The 25,967-nt window shown below is 38.8% G+C and overlaps 1 protein-coding gene across 1 annotated transcript in view; it reads left to right on the forward strand.

Annotated features, from left to right (window-relative positions):
• The window catches only part of Dis3l2 (DIS3 like 3'-5' exoribonuclease 2), a 356,978-nt gene that overhangs the window by 206,290 nt on the left and 124,721 nt on the right, over positions 1-25,967 (forward strand). The window contains exon 11 of the mRNA XM_013021392.1: positions 1,043-1,122. Coding sequence (XP_012876846.1) covers positions 1,043-1,122 — 80 coding nt within the window. The remainder of the gene's footprint in view (positions 1-1,042; positions 1,123-25,967) is intronic.

The raw sequence follows: 25,967 nt of genomic DNA on the forward strand, positions 1-25,967 counted from the left end.
CCATGACCACCAAAAAAAAAAAAAAAAAAGGCTTGGAGGTATAAGCAGCATGCAGCTTCAGGACTTGGGGGAAGTTTTAAGCAGAGCGGTATCCCCAGGATACAAGTCTTCAAGAACAAGCCTTCCTAACTGTAATCTCTACCAGCATGGCTCCATCAGGGCAGGAGATAGGGCAGTAGTGGATGAGATGGAGGGACTTGGAAAGAGTCTAGTGGGAGCCAGAAATACTAATATCAAATGTGGCACAGGGGTGGGAGGGTGGTTGTTACAGGATACCCCAGCATCTAGGCCAGTGCCTGGGCAAAAAAGGGCTGGAAGGCTGGGAACAGATTTTGCTAAACACCTTTAGGTATTTCTAGAGTGGGAAAGGGTAGGTTGATGCAGCATGTTATGTGGGAAACTATAAAATAAAAGGAGAATATCCTTGTGCTTCATGGATTAAATATGAGGTGAAAAGATAAATGCGTGTGAGCCATGCTTGAAGCACAAAATTATTCCAGGGACACAAACTGATTTGGGCAGTTTCCAAGTAGAATATTATTATGGTTAATTACATGGCTCAAAGTTTTTTCACAACTTATTCTTGGGCCCTGTCACAAGTTAGAAAGCTTGTGTTTTGGCACACCCCATTTGTTCAGGATTGGAAGAGGATCAGTAAGGATCTCCAATTTATCCTTGGAGAAAGGTTCTCATTGCTCCTGCAGATGGGAAGCAAATCATGAACTGACTAGAGGAGTGTAACTGAACAAAGGGACTGACCTTCTTGTCAGAGAGCCGTCCTGGGAAGCAGCCTTTTTACCCCATTCACACCTGTTCCCACTGAAGAGACAGGAGCTGGTACCAGTTCACAGAGAGGAAGAGGAAGGCTAGCCTTACATTTTAGCTTCATGTTTCTCACTTCTCAGAGATTGGTTGTCCAAGTTACTCTTCACTCTATGTAACAGAGCCCATGTGTAAAATGAGCTGTTTTAATGCTGTACTACAATGAGTTAGAGTTTCAGTTGTTTGTACCATTACTAATTACATCTTAAATCTTTCCTAGAAAAGACTGTGTCTTCACCATTGACCCATCAACTGCCCGGGACCTCGATGATGCCCTCTCCTGCAGGCCACTCACAAATGGTACGGATAGAACTTCCTCTGCCATACCTGGTAGCAGGCAGTCTGCATCCCTGAGTGCTCTGCCAGTGTGCACTGAGCTTCCTTAGCGGTGTGTACTGTTTCTGAGCTTAAAATAGGTCTCCGAGCTTAAACAACTGTGTGCTCTCAATTATGTTCTCGATGATTCCGGTGAGAGTAAGAATGAGAAATGCTCTCTATCCTGGGCTCATTTGACCCTTAAAGGTAGAAGGCTGAGAGACAGAAAATGTTGTTACCAAACAAATTTGTTTAATTTTAGTTCTTTTAACACCCCCTTTCACTTTTCCTGGCTATCAATTAGAGAAGATTAAAGATAAGATAAAGCATAAAGGGACAACTTCTGTAAAATTTTAAGAAATTCACATATTTGTACAATTCAGAATTTTGCCATCTTTTTACAGAAACAAGTAGTGGCTTAATTTCTCACATTCTGAACAGTCTCCACTGTGTGCAGAGGCTTGGGTAGGCCAGCTACCAAGAGTGCACTCTCCTGAGCACCAGGGTGAAAAGAGCCCAGGCAGAAAGCCTAGAAACTGTAGGCTGAGTATAGGACACAGATAGGCCCATGAGAGGCCTCTCTTCCATCTGGGTTACAGTTCTGCTCTGGTAGTAGTTTAGTGCTTTAAAAATCATAGCTTCACTTACTCTCCAGTTTTATAGTTCTTAATGGCCATAGTCTAATACCTAATTCTTCATCGCTACTAACCTTGGAACCCTTGACCTTGCAGAACACTGGGGAGCTGGCACCTCACTCACTTTGTATACTGAAGTATACTGTATAATCTGTATACTGTATCTAGCATACAAGTATATCAGCAGAGGCTTTGTGAAAGAAAGAGTAAAAGGTATGATAGAAAATGTAGATTGGGGGAATTTTTTCAGATAAAACAATGTTCTTTATTTGCTAGACCAGACAGCTACATAGATATTGTTCAGTGGAGTTCAATCAAAATGAGGAATATAATTTAGCAGGGAAAAATGAAGAGAAAGAAAAAGAAGTAGAAGCAGAGAAATGAGCCAAAGGAAATGTTGCAATTATTGGAGCATGAGTTCCTGGACTGGAGATGAGAGCAAGACCCAAGAGGGATGGGATAGACAGAGGTGAGAAAGGGATAAAAATTCAAACAGGTTTTAGAATAGAAGAGCCCAAGGTGGGACTAAGTTTCAACCTAGATGACTGGGAAGTGGACTGGGAGGTAGAAATTGAGCAGTCTGGAGGGCATGGGTTAGGGAGAATCTGGATATGGAGTTGTCTGGTGGTATATTAGTGAGTTGCTTCAAATCCTTTTAGAGAGGTAGGGACTAAATAAGCTAAAAAGATGCCATAGTATAACTGCAAGCAAGAGAAAGTAAGCAATACACTCAAACACAAACAGTGATTTTATTAGGGTGATGGGATCACAAATGATTTTTCTCTCCTCTTCTTCCCAGATTTTTATAATGTGGTAATAATAGCTTTATAATGAAAAAATTTTGTAATAAAAAATTATGAGGTGCCAGAAATCACAAGCTGCCCAGTAGCCTAGTGCACCAGGTGATCAGATCCTTTCCATCTGCCTGGTTTTTCTTGCATTCCAGGGGGACAGTTGACATCTGTTCATTTGGCAGGGCAGCAGCAGAAGGACATAGGAAAAGAGCCAGGGAAGACTCAGGAAAGGCTTGAGGTGGCTAGTCAAGCATTTTTATGGTGGCACTTCTACAGTTGGCCTTGGTGACAGCAGTTTCTGCCAATGCCGTTTATCCAGTGAGGTGAAAAGTGAAAAGTCACTTCCAGTTTGGATTGAGGGGAAGTTGGCTAAGTTCAAGTTCCGTTAGTTATTGTTCATGTCAGTTCTTGCTTAGAGGAAAAAATGTGTTATGTTTCAAAAGCAAATTATGTTTTCTTGGCATATTTGTATCCTCCATAGCCATGTTTATTAAAAATACTTCATAAACGTTATACTTCCCTTTGGGCTCATCAAAATCATCTGAATGACTATTCTGTGAAAACTAAACTGCACAAGCAAGTATAACATACATAGTTCTCCCTCTCCCTTTTTGTAGAGTTCAGACGTACTTCTAGGCCCTCACTAACATTACTCTTATTAGGTACAAAACATAGATCATTAGTTGTACAGACACACTGGTAGGTCATAATTAGCTTAGGAAGGCTTCTTAACCTAATGGAAACTCCACTTTTGAAGGGAGCCCACCACTCGTCTGACCTGTGTTTAACTCATTTTTCAGCCTACAAACACACCGGATGGCAAGGAACACCCCCACGAGCATTAAGTGTGGATTTTTTTCACTTTTGCTAAAGATAGTATTTAATACTGAGTGTTACAAGAATAACCTTGAATTTAAAGACAGTAAATCACACAGTCTGGCGTGTTATGATTGTAATAGATCACTTGCAGCACACCTCAAAGTTGACCTCATCATTCAAGTGTGGGAATGCCACAGTTGTCAGATCACCCTCTGGTTTTTGAATCACCTCTGCAGTATTCACTTATTGAATATCCAGATTGCATTTGAACTTTCTGCCTTAAAAGTCAACTCATTCTGCCTTAAGATTGTGTGGCTCTTAGCATGGACTCACTTCCGCCTTTATGAAATCTGAGGTAAATGCTCTTTGTCTTCAGCTTATAATGCTTGCCTCCCTATCTAATTCTGTGTCCTATGAAAACACACAGGAACAAGGTAAACCTCTATAGAACTCTCCTGTCCTCCTGGCAGAATGAATTGTCCCCCACCTTACTATATTAGCACATTTGGTCATATTTCTAATAATAAAACAGGTTTTCTGAATTAATTCCCCCTTTTACTTGTTTTCTAAGGGCAGAATGTTCCTTGGTATCTCTCATCCTGAGTATCATGCATGCTACACTGCATTTTAAAAATGTTTGCTCTAGTCAGATCTAACCAGGCAAACTGCGCATGAATGATTTCCTTTTGTATGTGTATATGTGTGTGTGTGTGTGTGTGTGCGTGCTCGTGTGCGCACACACACACACACACACACACACACACATACACATATATAACCTAGGACTTGAAGCAGGGCCTGGGCACTGTCTTTGAGCTTTTGTGCTTAAGACTAGCTACCACTTTGAGCCATAGCTCCACTTCCACCTTTTTGATAGTTAATTGGAGATAAGTGTCTCACAGACTTTCCTGCCTAGCCTGACTTCAAACCATGATCCTCAGATCTCAGCCTCCCCAGTAGCTAGGATTATAGTCATATGTCAATGAAACCTGGCTTTCATAGTGTCTTTTTATCCTTAAATTTGTGATTGTCTATGTGTTTATATCTTGACAAAGTAGCATACGCTTCTTTTTTGGAATTGGGTATACTTTCCCCATTCATACTTTTCCATTCTTTAAGAACTGAATTGTATCTTACATTTGTGCTGTCTGTTTCTCCAGCTCAGGGAACTGAACTCACTTCTTCCCAGAATTTTCTTATGTAAATCTCTTTCGTGGCCTACACTGGTGAGGGTCAGATCTAGGGCACATCTTCAGTGTTTGACTTCCCTAAACAGGCACCATGTCCTCCAAATACCTTAATATTACGAATTCATCAAGGGATGAATCCATGGATTAGGTCAGAGCCCACAGGATATAGTCAGTTCCCAAAAGCCCACCAGCTGGCAGCCAAGTCCTTAATACATGAGTCTTTGGGGGGAGGGGGAGAGAGAGAGGGGCTATCTTAGATTCAAGCAATAATAGTACTGTAAGCTGAGAAAAGAGGCTTGAAATCTCCACATGTAATTGTGGGTTTCATTTATTTTTCTTGCCTGTCCATTTTTACTTAATTTACTTTGAAGTTCTATTATTAAATGTATATGTATTTAAGAGTATCTTCTTGATAAACTACCACGTTGTCACTGTGAAATACCTCTTATATCTCCAGTATCTGTTTTGAAATTACTCTAGCACCTGTAGCTTTCTAGTTATTAGTGTTTGCCTTGAGAGACTTCCTCCAACCTTTTACTTTTTGTTGTTGTTGTTAGTACATCAGACTTTATTGAAGTCATGAAATTGTGACTGTGCTTTCATCTTTAAACTCTCTTTATATTTAAAGTGTGTTTCTTGCATTGTTATCCAGCTTATCTTTGCCTTTTGATTCACATTTTATACTATTTATACAATTTTAGTTATAGTTGAGTAAAAGTTTTTTATCTTGCTGTTTTCTATTTGTTTCATCTTGTTATTTGTACCTGTTGTTATTCTTTTGGATTATTTTTCTCCGTTATTCCAATTTTTTGTCTCTTGTTAGAATACTAGGTGTTTCTCCTTTTTTCTTTTCTGTTGTTCTAGACCAGAGTTTCTCAGTGTTGACACTATTAACATTTTGGGCAAAGTGCTTTTTTTGTTGTTGTGAGAAACTGCTTTATGATTTTTTTGCTTTGTATTTTGGTGATACTAGGGATTGAACTCAGAGCCTTGGTTGTCTGTGAGCAGTTTTTCATAAGCAGAAACTACCAAAGAGCTCCAAGTAGAAAGCATGAACTATATATAATAAACAAATTGCTGAACTATATAAAATAAATTACTGGAGGCTCAGTGTGGACATGTCTGAGTTAAAAACTCTAGAGGAACTCAGGAACACAATCATATTCTCATAGTAAATATTGGAGATAATTCCTTTCCTCAGAAAGAATGGAGTGAAATATTTAGTACTCAGAGAAAATTACCACCCTTAAATTCTGTACTCTGTAAAATTGCTAGTAGAGCTACCTTGCAAGAAAAGTTAAAAAAAAAAGTTTTTTTCTGGAGACAGATGAAGGAGGATCACAAGTCGAAGGCTAGCTTGGCTACCTTTTGAGGCCTTAGCTCAGGAAAAAAAGTTACTTAGAGAGAAAGAGAATTAGATAGGACAGAAACTCAGATCTAAAGAAAGGAACAATCAAAGATGTAATAAATGAATGTAAAATAAAACCTTTTCCTTTTATTTATTTTTTAATTCTTTTTACTTTTGGTGGTTCTTGGGTTTTGAACTCAGGGCCTTATGCTTGCTAGGCAGACACTATATTATACGAGTCAAGTCCCCAGCCCTATTTTTTTTTCTTATTCTTAGTTGTTGTAACAGATAAATCAAGCATATAGATCAACTTCATAAATGTTTAGAGATAGAGGAAGTTATAAGTCAAATAGTAAATGAACGTATACTGTGGTTTTTAGAACTATACCAAAAAGTAGGAAATACCTTTTATGATTGTATTCATAAATGCCTCCTTAACTTCCCAAAGAGGTATCCAGACAAGTAACCAGACTCTCCTGTGCTTTTCATTCATTTCATAGTGAAGTTTATTTATTTTAAAATTCTTATTTCTACTTCTGGTCCTGCCAAAGTAGAAGTCTCAAAAAGTAAACTATTAGATCTCATTTTCATTTCTGTAGTATCAGGGTACTGTTATTTGTTCAACTAAGATCTTTCCCCCAAGCTTATTAAAATTTGGAAAACATTTGAGCATGTTACGATTTAACTTTGGAAAAGATTTTAAAAAAATTTTTGGTGCTGAAGATTGAACCCAAAGCCTTGCATGTGCTAGACAAGCATTCTACTTTATTTTTTAAGGCATTGTACCACCAAGCCATAATCTCAACTTTGAAACATATTTTGAAACATACAAACATGTACATGTGCCTTTTATTTAGCCTCTACATAGTTTTATATCCTACATTCTGCACTTTGTGTTCATGTTCCTTATTTCAGATACATGATAATGGTAGAATAATTGCAAACTAGTAGAGGAACAAAGGGGATGAAAAAATAGACAAAATATTTCAATCTGAAATATGAATGGCAAGAGAAAAACATAGAACAAAGCAAGAAAAATAAAAGATACATATTAAAGTAAAAATACTACTAACCTTAGTTCTACAGTTAAAAAGTAAGGTCTATCAGACTAGATAAACCTAGCTATATGTTGTTTATAGCTGACATATCTAAAACATGATGCCACCAAGAATAAGTATAAAAAGATGAAAAAAAATGTAGCATGGCTGGACACCGGTGGCTTATACCTGTAATCCTAGCTACTCAGGAGGCTGAGATCTGAGGATCACAGTTCTGGGGCAGCCCAGGCAGGAAAGTCTGTGAGACTCTTTTCTCTAATTAACCACCAGAAAACTGAAAGTGGTGCTGTGGCTCACGTGGTAGAGCACCAACTGTAAGCAAAAAAGGTCAAGGACAGTGCCCAGCCCTTGAGTTCACAACCAAAAACAACAACAGCCACAACAAAAACCAAAACCAAAATTAACAACAACAAAAAAAGTGTGGCATTGTTGTATACACCTATAATCACAGCATTCAGGAGGGAGAACGGGAGGATCACAAGCTTAAGGTCAGTCTTGGCTACAAAGTGAATTTCAGTTTATCCTGGGCTATATAGCAAGACCCTGTCTCTAGAAAGAAAAAGAAAGAAAAAAAAAGAAAAAATATACTAGTAATAAAGTAAGCAGAAGAAAACCAATATATTTGATTTTGATTAACAGATTTTATGGTAGAAGTTATTAATATAAAGTCAGTAATTTTAGATTAGAAAGACCACTTCATTGAGAAAATACAATAACCTTAAATGTCTCTTAACAAATAATTAGCTTCAAAATATATAAACCACACCTGATGGAAATACAAAGACAAACTAATGCATATTTTATTATTGTGGACTAATTTAGTTAATTTTGATAAGATTCAATAAAACTACAGAAAAATTGAACTACATAGTACTTGTGCTAACAACCATTTCTAGAATAAAAAATTCATTCTTAGCACACAGAAAACATTTACAAATACTAATTTTTATATTAAATCATAAAACTAATTTCAAAAATTATTGGTATGATACAGGTCATATTCTTAGGACACAATTAGGAGCAATTACAAAAATCTTTAAGAAAAATTCAAGGCATTTGGAAATTCTGACTACATTTCTCATTGTACATCTGACAGATTAATATTAATTAAATAGTAAAGTGTGGCAATACCAAAATACCTCTGCTCTTCATTTCGACTCCATGATTGTTAGCCAGATGGATGACATAAATCAGATTGTACTTGATGTGTATCCATGCCCCAAAAGATGAGTAACTTAGCTTCTTCCTTGTGGCTCCCTCTATCTTTGCCCTCCACACAGAATGGCAAGTTTCTTTCCTAATATCATGCAGGAGCCACTTAACTCTGAAATGTGCCTTGTGTGAATTTCCTGGCTATCTACCTGTGAGCTTAGGATTGTTTAGGCATCTATAAGGAACCATCATTAGAAAGGGAAACCTCTTTCGCTAACAGAAGAAACTGAGACCCCAAAGTCTAAGTCTAGAAGAAGAATTCCCATGGGAATCTGACCAATGTGGATCTTTTCCCTTTGACCTGTGTTCCCCCTGTTCATAGACTTAGGAGTTACACAACTTGTTAACACTTAGATCTCTAAGTGTGGGCCCATTATCCCTTGCTAACTACCATGTACACATCAGATGACATTGTAACATTAAACAAGTATTTCAAGAGTCCAGCAAAAGAAAAATCAGCAGAGAGGAACAGAAAGCATCAAAGAGTAGGTTGTGCTCCACTGCTCCCAGTTCCAGGCCCAGGCCCTGACACCTCAACATCTATTCCTCTAAAGTCTATATCTACAGAAAATCTGCTTTAGATATTTCCCTTCCCCAGGAGTAGTTAATTAGGGAGATTCATTCCATTTGAAGAAGAATGTGCACAGGCCCTGCTCTGAAAGCCACATCAAGTGAGTGATCTTGTCAGCCCACTGCGCTGGCAGTATGAGGATCCGATCATCTAGGCTGTGCCTTCTGGTGGGAGACCGGCTTCCCCTGCTACCTCTGCAGCTTGAAAGAAATAACTAGGTTACTTTATGCTTGCACCACCCATGCCCACTATGGGCATTTTACCATGCCTGGCAGACCTTACACCTAAGCTCTCCGGGGCCTCTCTGACACTGAATTTTCTATTCAGCAAGAGTTCCTAGGCTCTTGCTATAATGGTCATTGACTTTATAGTACATTTTTAGCACCTCAGCATTCTAGTGTGTGGGCTATTTGAAAGCTCCACCTAATCCTGCTTAGAAGGAGGACCCAAGGCCATGGATAATTATTTATCTATATATGGCCTTTATACAATTGTCCCACTATATTGCTGAGTTCTCATCTAGGAATTAAATCAACTACAGATTGGAATTGATTTAATTGTACTCATAAACATGTATAGATTTCTTTTCTTGCCACTATTTTCTAAACAATACAACATAACTATATTAAGTTTTATAAGTAACCTAGAAGTGATTTAAAATATAAAAGAGGATATGTATAGGTTATGTGTAAATAGCACACCCTGGCTTCCTCAGGCTGTGATATTTGTGGGTCCTGGACTACAAATGCCCATGGGTAGGCCACGTTCTCAGGCTCTCCATAAGCAGCTTGGCACATACTTGCTGTTCAGAACAGACTACTTCTTTCAATCATTCTTCTCAACTGAAGCTGTGTTTTCCTCAGCTCCACAGCTTCTGCTTTTGTAATGGTTCTCCTGTTGATCAGGATTCCTTGATCTTTGGGAATTACTTTACTTCAAATCCCTGGATTCAATACTCCATATTCACATAGCTTGTAAGGTTATTCTCTCTAGTTCCTCCACTTCCATGAGCTGGATTCTGAAATGCCATGTTTTAAAGGAATGTCCTTCCTGAAAATCAAACAGTGTGCTGTGAGAGCCAACTTAATTACAAACATTTAATCTGGTAGCTATTGGAAACATACACCATATGTAGCTTAAAAATAAGATCTACATGCACCATTAAATTTAACCAAAAATGGTTAAAATCTGCTCTTTGTGTTTTAGAAGGGAACCTTGATTGCTCTTCAGTAGATTTTGGAAAAGAAAAAATTCCACTTCAGGGCAATTTTCTGCTTGGCTGCATTTCTGGGTTTTGTCTCTGACATCTTCATGATGCCCAGTGCTTCAAATGTTCTTCCTCCTATGCTGCTCTTCCATGTGAAGTCATTTCTAATCCCAGTTTTGAAACGCTGGTTTTTCCTCTTGCAGCCTCTATGTCAGAGGACATTCTGACCTCAGGCTAATCCCAGGTAACTCAAGGACTTGATCACAGACAAACCCTGTTTTTGTAGCAGGTCCTTGATGATGAGCCTGGGAATCAAAATGGAAAATTCTGTAGATCCATCAGCTCAGAAGGAAGCATATGCCGTTTCCATTCATTTGGGGCTTGGTGAATGAACAATTTTAACTGTCCTTGAGGTATGATTTTTTTTAACTGAATTGTACTTTGACTCAAAAACTCCAAATAACTGAATGGTCATGCGAGGGCTCTGGCATGGAAGTGGGCTTCTGGGATGCTTGCCAATGAGTTCCTGCTTTGAGGACAGAGGATCTAAGTGGAAAGATTAAGTGGAGAGACAGCTCCACCCCTTTAAGTCTTATTCCTATGTTCCATTCAAATCTTGCTAGCCTGATTTCTGTGGGGTCTGGGCTTTGGAAATTCTCTTTATTCATGGATGTCTCAGTGCACCTTGTTAAACCAAATTTGGACTGTGGCCTGTTCATCTGCTTCCAGCTCTGCTGATTGGTTCCAGTTTTTTTGCTCATTAAGGCCAAGATAATCTGGCACCCATCAGCCAGGCATCCTCAAATATCTGGCACCAAGGTAAACCTGGAAGTTAGTAGAGAAGTCTCAGTGATCCAAGCACACTCATTGTATGAGAGGCAGTTGCAGTGTACCTAAAGGAGCACTAGAGTAAGAGCTGGAAAATGGGGCGGGTGGGGGGAGGGAGTGTCTTGTCTTTGTCTTTGCTGCTGCTTGTCTTTGTCTCTGCTACTGTGATTTCTCTGGAGTTCTCTTTCCTCAATGACAAAAAAGTGTTTTGAACTAGAATTTTTTCAAGTCTCTTTCAGCTCCAAATTATTAAGTATATGAAGCACTAAAAGAGCTAAGCTCTGTTTTTATCTGTTGTTGCAAACATACAACCTTGCTGTAATGTATATTAGTGGTGCTTTTCCACAAAAATGGATGACAACCGAATGAGGAAGAGGACACAGTCCATACTGCAGCAAAAAGAATTAGCCTCTCTGTGCCTCACATTCCCTGGTCTATAAAACAATAATATCTTAACTTGGATTGCCTGGAAGATTAAATGAGATAATTCCTAGCACTTACAAACAGTAGTTACTCAGTAGAAAGACTGAACTTGACCTGGAATTGTAGTGAGGGTATGATAAAGTAATAAATGTTCAGTTGCTGTTCAAAAATTGAGGTGGAAAAGAATAGAGAACCCAAAAACATATCCTTGTAAATATAGATATTATTTGGCCACTTGGTTTTCAGTAAAGCTAACACTGTGGTATAATAAGGGGACAATAGTTATATCAGTAAATGGTACAAGATCATTTGGTTATCCTATAGAAAAGAAAAAATGGGGTCTGACTTCTTTTTTTTACACCATACATAAAAGTAAATTCCATGTGGTTTTGAGATCTAAGTATGAACAGTAACATCAATACTTAAAGAAAAATAGCAATGAAGAATAACCTCATGACCTTAGATTAGGCAAAGATTTCATAAGTAGGGCACCAAAAACATGGACCTTAAAAAAATACACTGATACATTTCATTTTATTAAAATTAAAAACTTCTGTTCATGAGAAGACCTCATTAAAATTGTTGAAAAGGCAAACCATTTGTAATAATATATCTAGCAAAGGACTCCTATTGAGAATATATAAACACCTGCACAGGGATTCCACAGAAGAAAAACAATGGTCAACACATATGAAAATGTATATTAAGAAAATACTGTATTCCCATTAGAATAGCTAACTTTTTTCTTGAGGGTTTGAATTCAGGACTTTGCACTTGCCAGGCAGGTGGTTTATTGCTTTAAGCCACACTTCTAGCCCTTTGTCTACTTTTGAGATAGGGTTTTGATTTTTGCCCAGGCTAACCTGAACCATGATCCTCCTATTTTATGTTTCCCATGGTAGCTGGGATATTAGGCACATACTACTATGCTCAGCTTTTTCTGTCAAGATAGATGTCTTGCAAACTTTTCGTCTTGGACTGACCTGGAACTGCCATCCTTCCTTTCAGCCTCCTGTATAGCTGGGAAGGACATCTACATATTTTTTAAACTAATAGTATCAAATTTAGTTGGTATAGCCACTCTGGGAATGTATAATAAAGCTGAGTGAATTCATATCATGTAAGTCATTACTTTCATCTTAGCTACATATTCAACAGAAGTGAGTGTGTAAGAATTTTTTTAGCAACATTAGTATAATAGCAAAAAACAAACCCTGAAAATAACTCAGATGGCTATCAATAATTAAATAAATTGTGGTATTCTCTTACAATAGAATATTATATAGCAGTGGCATGAAACAAATACAAAATACATCATGGATTAAAACGTTTTTTGAAGAAATAAGAATAGTCATATAAACCTATTTATATAAAATAAAGAAAAAATTGATTGATCATTATATATTGTATAGAAGTCAGAAAAATAATTTTCTTCGGTGGGTGTAAAGCCTGAGGAAAACATGAGAAAAGCTTCTGAAATTCTGCTTCTATCCTATCTTTTGAAGTAGATGTAGTTACCTGAGTGTATTTACTTGGTAAAAATTAGCTGAGCTGTAGCATAGAGGTTTATAGTTTATACCTCAATAGAAAGTGTACTTTAAAGGGGTATGTAACAAGTAGAAATAATCCATTGTCTTCTGGCTGATGAATGGATAAACAAATGTGATGGCATATCTATGTAATAAAATGCTATTTATCAAAAAAATGAAGTGGTGTTGCGTACAATAACATAGAGTAGAAGAAGATGATCTTAAAAGACCACATCATATGATTCCACTTATATAGGTCCAGAACAGGCACATCTACGGAGTCATAAAGTCCTTTAGTGGTTGCCTGGGGACAGGATGGTTGGGGAAAAATAGTGAGTGAAAGAAAAAAAATGAGGTGACTGGGGTGGTGATGAAAATACTCTAAATTGATTGTGGGTGATGATTGCATTATTAACTATGCATATATTAAAAACCATTCAGTTGAACAATCTACGTGAGTAAATTGAATGTGAATTAAATCTAAATAAAACTGCTATGACAGGAAAAGTTGGGAGATTCTGATCCTTATAATAACCATTTAAACACTTTAGGAACAGACTAAGGTGCCATGTGGTAGGTACTGTGGCACAATAGTGAGGACGATTGGATGCTAGAGTTAGTGTCTAATCCTGGCTCTGCCATTGACTGGCAGTCTGACACTGGACAAGTCTGACAATGAACACTCATTCAACTTCTCTGAGCCTGAAGGTGTTCATATACAAAGTATCTACTTTGTAGAACTTTCGTGAAGATTATTCATTTCATCAAGAAGTATTTGAGTGTCTTGTCTTTGCCAGGTATAGTAAATGATAACTGTTACTATTACTAGCAAGTTGTGTTGCATCTGGGAAGTTCTATCCATGTTGGTGAATGGTGACAAGGGACTGTCAGGGCCTCTCTCCCCAGTTTGCCATGTCAGCCTCTATTGCAGATGACCAGTCATATTTTATCATAGAATTAAGTTCTTAATATTGAGTTAGATTCTGCTACTAAAAACAGGAAGTATAGGGAACATTTATAGAGGAATTTCACCCACAAGTATTAAAGCCTTAAGGGACTGACCTTAAAGGAGTGACATTCAGTTAGTTGCCTGGTAATGCAGGATGCCTAATATGAAAACTCAGTTTATATAAAAAAAAAAGCTAGAAATTTGAGTTACAACTATAACTATGCAGACAGTGATTGTAGTCATTACAATGTATGACAAGTTTTTTGTATATATTTTTTATTGTAAAGATACTGTACAGAGTGGTTACAGTTATACAAGTAAGGTAATGCGTACATTTCTTATCAAGCATTGTTACCTCCTCCTTTGTTTTTCCCTAGCCATCCCTTCCTTCCCCACCACCCCGAGTCCCCCCGTCTACCCCCCACCTGGTTCATTTTCAACATAGTGTCTTGTCTTGTACATCTCATTATTACAGTGGGTCGACCTGTATCCTTATTTAAGCATTTTGTTATTTTCCTTCCCCTCCTTCCAGTGCAGGGCACTGGAATCCAATACAGTGAAAACAGGGGTTATGTCATGGGGGAAGAACATACAAAAGAAACAAAAAAATCATATAATACATTATAAATACATTGAAAACAACAGCAAGAAAGATAAAACTACTTGTGTCCCTATTTTGGGGTTCATTATCTTAGCTAGCATCATCTTATATGGTCATATGTACATAGCTTTTGACCTTTTCTGCTACTAAAAACAGGAAGTGTAGGGAACATTTATAGAGGAATTTCACCCATAAGTATTAAAGCCTTAAGGGACTGACCTTAAAGGAGTGACATCCAGTTAGTTGCCTGGTAATGCAGGATGCCTAATATGAAAACTCAGTTTATAAAAAAAAAAAAGCTAGAAATTTGAGTTACAACTATAACTATGCAGACAGTGATTATAGTTATTACAATGTATGACAAGTTTTTTTGTATATATTTTTTATTGTAAAGATACTGTACAGAGTGGTCCTAGACATATACTAGTTGTTGCAAATAAGGGAAACCATAGGACCTATGTTTCTTTGGGCCTGGCTTACTTCACTTAATATAATTTTTTCCAAGTCTTTCCATTTCCTAACAAATGGGGCGGTGCCATTCTTTCTGATGGAAGCATAGAATTCCATTGTATATGTATACCACATTTTCTTGATCCATTCATCTACTGAGGGCATCTGGGTTGGTTCCATATCTTAGCTATGGTAAATAATGCTGTGATAAACAGTTTTGCTGGTGGCTTTAGTATAGCCTTGTTTGTGATTGTTTATAACAAGGTTTTGATGTGATGTGCTTGTCTTGGGGATTGAACTCAGAGCCTGGACACTGTCCCTGAGCTTTTGTGCTCAAGGCTAGCATTCTGCCATTTGAGTCATAGCTCCTCTTCCAGCTTTTTGATGGTTAATTGGAGATGAGAGTCTCACAGACTTTCTTTCCCAGACTGGCTTTGAATATCATTCTTAGATCTCAGCCTCCTGAATAACTAGGATTGCAGGCATGAGCTACCGGTGCCTGGCATCAACAAATACTTCTTGTCTCTATGAAAGAGTTACATTAAGTCATATTCAACTTATTTGTCTTTAAATAGGTGGTTAGTAAAATAAATGTATACTAATCATCTTTTTAGAGAGGGGGGGACCAAGATGGCGATAGGACAGTAGGGAAATGTCACAGCTGTCTCCAACCAAAAAGAGAGTTCGAGTTCCAACACTTAATTTCCCCAAGAGACCTACAACAACAAAAAGATGAAAACCCAGAGAAAAACAGGAGGTGGAAAAAAACAAAAGAAAGAAAGAAAAGGAAGAATTTCAGAACAAAGAAGTGTGAAGGCCCCTCCCCCAACCTTTACTGGCTGCCTGGCAATGCGGCCAGCCTGTCCTGGGGGGAGTCCCAGAGACACGGGCTCATCTGCAGATCACCCGCGCAGAAGACGCCTGAGGTACCAATGTCAGACCTGCTGATTGCAACGAACAGAGAAACCTCCAAGCCTGGAGCCTTTACAAAGATCCCACTCCCACCCCTCATTCTCAGAGCAGAGGGGCTCCATCCCACCAAAGCCACTTGGCCCCACGGCAGGAACCCCAGAACTACACAGGTTAACCACAGAACACCAGAGCAGAAAACCTGCAAGGTACTGGTGCTGATCCAGAGAGCGCAAACAGAGACAAACCCCAGTGCTCAGAATCTGCACGGAGACCCCTCCCTTACCCCTCGGCCGTAGGCTGGAGGCCCATCTCAAGGTGCCTACCTAAACGGCATCAACAGAAGCAGAGACAGAGGAAAAACATGCAAAGCCACAATTGCCCGGCCCAGCCCACAAGCATCTCAACTGAACTCTGATTGCAGCGGCAACCAGCAACCTACATCACACAGAAATAACAACTAGCTCCAGGGTGAGTGCCCTGCAGGGGACAGTGTATCCCTCAAGGGAGACCAAAGCTGGTGGAAACTCCCAGACCTTGACCCAGACCCCTGCCCCAACACCTCGACTACAGGACCCACTAAAACTGGGAACTGTTTGAGAGCTCCACCAGCCCATGGAGCGCATCCAGCTGGACAGGCTAGATAAAGAGCGCCCCTGGAAGGGAGCTTAAACACCCAAGCCAGGAACAGCACCCCTGGGTCACAACAGCCAACAGTGGAAGAAACTTGAACTATGTACTCCAGGCTGCATAACCCAGGCAGGATACACAGCAGCACAGGTCCAACTGGCGTGCCCCAGGCCAGGAACCGGGAGCCAGGATCAGGCCTGGGAATCCAGTGCCTGAGCAACACAACCAACCCATCCTAACTGAAGTCAGAAGCTGAGCATATGCCTCAGCAGAGGGGAGGAAAACAGGGAACTGCACCCCCTGGGAATCACGTCAGTGACAGCAAAAGACCTGGGTGTCCAGGGCAAGAGAACCAGAAGCCCACCAGAACCCAACCCATATATCCCAGGCCGGGAATTGGCCAGCACCCAGGCCCAGAGTTCAGGCCCACAACTGGCCAAAAACAAAAAAACAAAACAAAAACAAAAATCAGTAGCCCATAGCAGACTCCAGCAACTGGGAGAGTACATCCAGCACATTCAATCTCGCCAAGAGCACCTGTAAGAGTAAACAGGAGCAGTCTAGGCCACTCAGCCCTTCTAAAGGTGTGAACTGTCAGTGATCTACAGCTGAGAACCAAGAGCCCTCTGTGGGTCAGACTAGCATCTGGAGGTCAGCCCCCAACAGAACCGAGACCAGGTACAGACTCTCTCTGCTAGCCCAGAAACAGCAACCAAGTAAAGACAGACACCTGTTGACCAAAACAAAATTTCAGATTAGTCTCCAATAATCCCTGAATCCCCATGTGAAAATCACAGAGAAAAATTACAAGGTTTATCAACACCCAGGATAGCAAGCTACCCACAAAAGCCAGTAGCCACCCAGGGGAGAGCCCCAGTTGGAGCAAAGCAGGAATGGAAGACAAAAGCTACATCCAAGAGATGCTGGGGACAATGACTGAAGAATTAAAGCTAGAAATAGACCAGAAAATTTAAAGAACACAGGGCCAAACTATCAAAAGAGAGGCAGGGTCTCAAACAGGAGATGCATGCAAAAATAGAGGCAGTACACACCTCACTAAGAGGTGAGATTAGTACTTTGAGAACCAACATCAAATCCATAAATGAGTCCATTTCCTCCATGCAAACCACAATGGATGCCATAGTTAACAGAATGAACGAAATGGAATTTAGAGTGTCGGATACAGAAGACAGAATATACCAAATGGACCAAGAAATCACAGATATGGAAAAATCACTTAAATTATGCCAAAGGGAAATCCAAGAGCAAGCAGATAGTGCCAGAAATTTAACCTTCGTATAACTGGACTGGACTAAGGTGAGGAATATCAAAGCAAGGGAATGCAACACCTATTCAACAAGATTGTCAATGAAGGGGATGGGATGGGAAGGGGAAACAAAGGAGAAGGCTACAATGCTTGATAAGAAATGTACTCATTATCTTGCCCATGTAACTGTAACCCCTCTGTACAGTATTTTCACAATAAAAAAAGAATGTAAAAAAATAAAAATACAGGAACTTTATTTCAAAAAAATTATCAATGAAAATTTCCCCCATCTTAAAAAAAAACATCTTACCTACATAACAGAAGCATATAGAACACCTAACAAGCAGGATCCCAGTAGAAACACTTCCAAACACATTATAGTAAAATTATAGATCTGAATAATAAGGAAACAATCTTGCATGCAGCAAAAATGAAGAAGGAGCTATAGTACAATGGGAAAAGAATTAGAATCACTGCAGATCTCTCCACACAGACACTGAATGCAAGAAAGACCTGGGAAAGTACCATCTAAACCCTGAGAACCAACAACTGCCAGCCCAAATTGATAAACCCAGCAAAGCTAGCATTCACATTCGATGGAGAATTGAAAATTTTGAATAGTAAAGAAAAACTACATGAATTCATAAACAATAAGCCAGCATTACAAAGACTACTAAGAGGGGGAACACAACCTGAAGAAAGCAACCAGGAACAGGGACCTGCACCAGACAGGTGTTAATAGAAGTCTAACTTAGCACAGGAGGAAAGGAAAGAAGAAAAACTTAGGAAAACAGGGAATGACAGGGGCCATGATGCATCTCTCTATAATATCCTTATTCACCAATCAAAAGAAAAAGAACTGCAGATTAGATCAGAAAACATGACCCATCCAACTGTTGCCTTCAGGAGACCCACCTCTCAGCTAAACATACATACAAACTCAGAGTGAAGGGTTGGAAAAGGATCTACCAATCAAATGCCCCCAGTAAGAAAGCAGGAGTAGCTATCCTGATATCTGACAAAATAAATTTTTCATTAAAATCAATACAAAAGACAAGGAAGGACACTACATATTAATGCAGGGAACAATCCAAAAGGAGGATATTACCATTATCAACTTATACTCCCCAAACATTGGAGCACCCAAATATGTTAAGCAAATACTCTCAAACTTACAGAATAAAATAGATCCCAATGTGATAATACTAGGAGACTTTAACACCCCACTCTTACCAAAAGACAGTTCTACCAACCAGAGGATTGGCAAAGAAGCTACCCAATTAAGTGAGGCCATACTTGGAGCAGAACTAACTGACATCCACCAAGTATTTCACCCTAAAACAACACAGTACAAATTCTTCTCAGCAGCTCATGGAACTTTCTCCAAAATAGACCATATCATAGTTCATGCAAGGAACTTAAGCAAATACAAGGGGATTGATATAATCCCCTGTATTCTATCCGACCACAGTGATATCAAGCTAGTTCTCAATAACAAAGCATACCGCAGAAATTACTCAAATACATGGAAATTGAACAGCACACTTCTAAGCAATACCTGGATAACAGAAGAAATTAGAGAAGAAATTAAAAAGTTCCTACAATTGAATGAAAATGAAGACACATCACAAAGAAACTTGTGGGACACAGTAAAAGCAGTCCTGAGGGGCAAATTTATCACCCTCAGTGCCCATATCAAAAAAATAGAGACAGACCAAGTAAATAATCTCATGTTGCAATTGAAACAGCTAGAAAAACATGAAAAAATGGAACCTAAAGTTACTAAAGAGAGCCAGATAATCAAATTAAGAGCAGAAATTAATGAGATAGAGAATAGGAAAATTATATGCAAAATTAATTTTAAAAGCTGGCTCTTTGAAAAAATAAATAAAATTGATAGACCTTTGGCAAGAGTAATTAAGAAGAGAGGAAACCCAAATTAACAAGATCAGGGATGCAATAGGAAAAATTACAACAAGTACCCAAGATATCCAAACAATTATAAAGAACTATTTTCAAAAGTTATACTCTCTAGGGGCTGGGAAGATAGCTCAGTGGTAGAGTGCATGCCATGCAAGCATGAGGCCCTGGATTCAATTCCTCAGCACCACATAAACAGAAAAAACCGGAAATGGCTCTGTGGCTCCAGTGGTAGAGCACTAGCCTTGAGCTGAGGGACAGCGCCCAGACCCAGAGTTCAGGCCCCATGACCGGCAAAAAACAAAACAAAACAAAAAAGTTATACTCTCTAAAGAAAGAAAACCTAGCAGAAATGGATGCATTTTTAGAGAAATACAAGTTGCCCAAACTGAGCAAAGAAGAAGTAAATCAATTAAATAAGCCAATATCTTACAATGAGATACAGGAAGCAATCAGAAGTCTTCCAACAAGGAAAAGCCCAGGACCAGATGGATTCACAACAGAATTCCATAAGACCTTCAAAGAAGAACGAATAACCCATACTCCTCAAGCTCTTCAGAGAAGCACAGAAGGAGGGGGCTATCCCAAACTCATTCTATGATGCCAATATCACACTCATTCCCAAACCAGGCAAAGACCCAACCAAAAAAGAGAACTACAGACCAATCTCCTTGATGAACACAGATGCAAAGATCCTTAACAAAATTCTAGCTAACAGAATCCAGAAACACATAAAAAAATTATACACTACAACCAGGTAGACTTCATCCCAAAGATGCAGGAATGGTTTAACATACATAAATCAATAAATGTAATCCAACACATCAACAGAGCCAAGGTCAAGAATCACATGATTATCTCCACAGATGCAGAAAAGGCTTTTGATAAAATACAACATTCATTCATGCTAAAAGCTCTGGAGAAAATAGGAATAGAAGGAACATTCCTTAAAACAATAAAAGCCATATACAACAGACCAATAACCAATAGTATACTTAATGGGGAAAAACTACAACCAATTCTCCCAAAATCAGGAACGAGGCAAGGATGCCCACTGTCTCTACTCCTCTTCAATATACTTCTGGAACCCTTAACCAGGGCAATAAGGCAAGAAAAAGACATTAAAGGGATCCGCATAATGAAAGAAGTAAGCTATCCCTTTTTGCAGATGACATGATACTATACCTTCACAATCCCAGAAACTCCATCCCTAAACTCTTAGAAATTATAAATCACTTCGGCAAAGTAGCAGGATACAAAATCAACCCACAAAAATCAGTTGCTTTCCTGTACACTGACAATGTACAAGCAGAGAGGGAAATAAAGGAAGCAACCCCATTCACAATAACCCTCCAAAAAATAAAATATTTAGGAATGAACCTAACCAAAGATGTAAAAGAACTATTTAACAAAAACTATAAAAACTTAAAGAAATTACAGAAGACACCAGGAAATGAAAGGACCTTCCATGCTCTTGGATAGGCAGACTTAATATAGAGAAAATGTCAATACTGCCAAAATTAATATACAAATTCAATGCAAATCCTATTAAAATCCCAATGACGTACATCACTGAAATACAGAAAACAGTCCAAAAATTCATATGGAACAACAAAAGACCTAGAATAGCCAAAACAATTCTAGGGGATAAAGACAATATGGGAGGGCTATCCATGCCGAACTTCAAACTCTACTACAGAGCTATAATAACAAAGACAGCATGGTACTGGCACAAAAACAGACCCGAAGACCAATGGAATAGAATAGAAGATCCAGAAATAAAACCACATGCCTACAGTCAGCTGATATTTGACAAAGGAGCCAAAGACATACAGTGGAAGAAACACAGCCTCTTCAACTGGTGCTGGGAAAACTGGGTGGCCACATGCAGAAAACTGAAAGTGGACCCCAGCCTATCACATGAACCAACATCAACTCAAAATGGATTAAAGACCTTAACATCAAACCTGAATGTCTGAAACTACTGCAGGACAGAGTAGGAGAGACACTTGAACTTATAGGCACAGGCAGGAACTTCCTGAACAGTGTCCCAAGATCACAACAAATTGGAGAGAGACTCGACAAATGGGACTACCTGAAAATAAAAAAAGTTTCTGCACAGCTAAAGCTGTAGCAACCAAGCTAGAAAGACAACCAACTAACTGGGAAAAAATATTTACCAGCAATATATCAAACAAGGGGTTAATATCCAGTATATACAGGGAACTCAAAAAACGAATCCCTCCCAAACCTAACAAACCAATTACTAAATGGGCAAGGGAAGAGAGACTTCTCAGAAGAAGAGATAAAAATGGCAAAGAAACACAGGAGAAATGTTCACCATCCCTGGTTGTGAAGGAAATGCAAAAAAGACAACCCTGAGATACCACCTTACCCCAATCAGAATGGCCCACATCCTCAAGTCAGCCAACAACAAATGCTGGAGGGGATGCAGAGAAAGAGGAACCCTATTACACTGCTGGTGGGAATATACACTTATACAACCACTTTGGAAAGCAGTCTGGAGGGTCCTCAGAAAGCTAAAGATTGACCTCCCTTACGACCCAGTCATACCACTTCTAGGCATCTATCCTGAACAACAGGAACGAGTATACAAGGACAAATGCACCTCCATGTTTATTGCAGCACTATTCACAATAGCTAGGATATGGAAACAACCCAGATGCCCCACCACAGATGCATGGATCCAAAAATTGTGGTATCTATACACAATGGAATATTATGCAGCCATTAGAAAGGACAAAATAATGGCATTTGCAGGGAAATGGATGGAGCTAGAAGAAATCATCTTGAGTAAGCAAGGTAAGCCAAGAGCAAAGAGACAAACAGCACATTGTCTCCCTGATAAGTGGATGTAAATCCAAAATGTAAGGTGATATGACAAAATTAACAAGACTTAAGAAACAAAAGACTTCCACTCATCTGGTTGATTCACTATTAAATAACCCCATGCTGATGATCACATATATGGTATATATGTGCACACCAGAGGGAAACCAGGAGGATGACACAGAACCAGAGGGAATCAGGGAAAAACATACAACAGCGGGACCCATCAGCCGCACTGGACATTGATCAAAATGAGCTAAGCAACTCAATAGCAGTGATGGGAGGGAGGGAACAAGTGGGAAAGAGGGAACAGCTGATGCTATGCAAAACAAAAGAAATGTACATACCACCCAGTGTGGAAGAAATAACTGTATTACAAAGTTCATAGAACTCATAAATGTTATAGACCATGATAGACAATTTGCCCCATGAAAGTTAGAATGTGTTTGTGACTTTAACTAAGCATCACTATCCCACAATACTGTGAAATTTGGAAATTATGTAACCACTTAATCACAATAAAAAATTTTGAAAAAAAATTTAAAAATCATCTTTTAAAATTTTAAATTGGGAGACTTATATAGCCCACAGGAATTGAGAAAGAAGCACATATGAGTTCATCAGGCACCTGATACCAAAAGGAGATTATCTGTTGTAGTAGACAAGAGCCCAGGCTTTGGACCCAGACCTTGATGTGGGTGGCTGGCCTCCCCGGGCCTTACTTTCTTCATCTATGACAAGACTTTTATCTCCTAGCAATGGAGGATTAAATAAATTACCACAAAACACTTAAAGTAAGCAGTCAATATGTTGTTATTGAGCAGATTTATAAGTATGCAAAGTTATGAGTATAATTTTTTTTTTTACTTTTGTGAAGTCATAGGGAATCAGAAGTGGTTTCTCCTTCAGGCAAAGAAAGAAATTGGTGAATAAAATTGAATAATTTGATCCACAAGAATAACCTATAAGGATTGGGGGGGAGAGGGGAGGCTGGGAAGGGATGTGAAGGGTAAACAAAGGAGGAGGATGCAATGCTTGGTAAGAAATGTATGCATTATCCTGCCCATGCAATTGTAACCCCTCTGTATAGTATGTTCACAAATAAAACAAAATTAAATTTAAAAAAATTTTTAAAAAGCTGAAAAAAAAGAATAACCTATAAGTAAACATATTGGGTGGTATGCAAGTGGTTACAAATGAATTAACTAAAGTATAATAGGTTCTATGGAGAGCTCAAATAGATACATGCAAGCAGGGAGTAAGGGGAGAGGAATAGTCAAATGAAGAAGGGAAGGGATGGAGAATGCAGTCAAGTATTCATTTTATATACCACAAAATTTTAAAAAGTTAGAAACGGGGTTGATTGAAGGGTGGTGGGAATGTTGAAGGGGGTGACATTGATCAAGATGCATTGTATTCATAAACTGCTTTATTAAATGGCAACTCCTTTGTATAACAACTTAAAGATAATAAAAATAATTTTTAAAAGAATTGGACATAGTAAGAAATAATAACAGTACAAAGTATCTCCAGAATGAGAAAAGGCCATTTCCAATTTTTGTTACCAGAATAAAAAGCAGTGAACTGCCAGAATTTGAAGTGAAAGTGAAAATTTTAATTTCAAATGAAAGGAAGACTGAGATTGTATTAAGCAATGTGGGTGATTACAGTTAACATTGGTGAATAAGCATTTAAAGACATATAGATGCTTATATTTCTTTGAAGTGTAGAAAACTGTAATCTGTTTTATATATTTGGTTATTGGAGACTAATGATTATGTCTCATTGAAAGTTTTTTTCAAAAATATAAAAATCCTGAAATGAATGTGAATAAGCTAAAATTCTGGTGTCAAGCTTAGGTGTATGGAAGTCTCTGGTTGGAATCACATAGTGTTCCCTGCCCTGCCAGCCACAAGTGGAGGAGAGACTCCATCCCACAGATGAGGGAGAACTACCATCCCCTGGGCAGGTGGGGGAGAACCTCCATCCTAGCCACACACACTAGTCTATGCAAATGCTGACGGCAAGTGCTAGAACCTGCTGTGAACTAAAGTCATGTTTCTGGCCTGAAATAGTTGTTTCCTGTTCAGAAGGGGTGTGCCCAGCACCTGCTACTTCATTTTCTGAGGTCACCTTTATAGAGTTTTCTGGAAAGAGATCTGGTTGCTACAGTCTACCAAGAGAATTGTCAAGCTGTCAAATAAGCTGGCACTTACTCTCTCAGCCTCCTGCCCAGGCTACCAGGGGTACTGTGTCTGAGAGTATGCCAAGGACTCAAGAGAGATGGAGGCAAGTAGAGGTGCTGACAGCATTTTGTCAGCATTTTGTTTTTGTAATCTAACACTTAACCAAGTAACACATTGGTTGTAGTAAAAATAAGAATTTGCATATAAATAAATCCATAGCCTATTACACAAAGAAAACTGTTATTACCATTTTCATATGTTTCTTCCCAGAATATTTAAGCCAGGTTTGCCTTTTTTATTTTATCCTTTTTTAAAAATCTTAATTGCTTTGTCCAGCCTTTGAGAACTAAAAACAGTACAAGTATGTACAATAAAGAAGGGAACGGTCCTGCATCTCTACCCTCCAAAGATCACCACTGGGGACATTTTGATTCTGCTCTATAAGCTATAGCTTTCCTTCTGTCCTTTTTGGTATTCCTTTCTTTTAAAACTTGTATCTAGTTTTACTTTGCTGGATTTGTCCTTTTCGATTTTTTCCCCCTCCTCTGGCTTCAGCTTTGCTACTTTTTTTGAATTTGGTTGGAGAATTTTGAACATGCACAAAAGCAGACAGAATAGTATAATGAAAGTCGTTGTTCTCATCGCCAGCCTCTGCAACCCTCAAATCATGGCCAATCAGCCTCCTTCTCACCCCATCTCCTGTTCCTACTTCAGCCCTTGTTTCTTTGACCTGCTAAATTTGTAACCACCTTTAAGGGTCCTTCATGGCTCCTCAGCTTAGTTGTTTCCTGGCACTGAGCAAGGACTGAATGTCTGTGCTCCTGGGCTTTTCCTACTTTTTGCCTGGAAATTCCCAGGCATTGGGTGTGCCAGCCCCACATGTTCAGCTCCTCATTCTCTTTCCTGTTAATTAAGAGGGCCATTGCTCAAATCATTTGAATTTACTACCTGGGTGTTCTTCTTCCATGTTGTTCATATAAATTTAAACTGAGATTCCTGAGAATTAGATTAAACATGACAGAAATTACTGTGTAGGCAGTTTCTTACTTGCAGATTGCTAGAGCCCTTTGTAATAGGAAGGGGAAAGGTTCTTTACGCTCCTTAGTTCCAGAATGTGAGCTTACCAGTTAAGGAGTTTGCAATTCAAGGTTCTTTATAACCCTTTGCTGTGTGGAAAAAAAAACAAACACAAATATTCAAATAATGGCCTTGAGAAGGACCCAAGAATTCATCCATAGAACCCCTCCCTCATAGCATTGTATTCAAATTTATATGTCCCAGATTTTTTCTTTTTGCTTTGACTCCTCTTAAGTCTATGAAATATCTTCAAACCATCATAACCGTGGCATGTTGCCATGGCATGCCATCCTGGTAGTCAGCTTTTGTGTGAGATTACATAACAAGATACCTCACAGAATTGGAAGATTTCAGAGTTTGCATTGTCTCCTTTTTTT

The sequence above is a fragment of the Dipodomys ordii genome, unplaced genomic scaffold (genome assembly GCF_000151885.1).
Source record: "Dipodomys ordii isolate 6190 unplaced genomic scaffold, Dord_2.0 Scaffold1, whole genome shotgun sequence".
Classification (NCBI taxonomy): Eukaryota; Metazoa; Chordata; class Mammalia; order Rodentia; family Heteromyidae; genus Dipodomys; species Dipodomys ordii.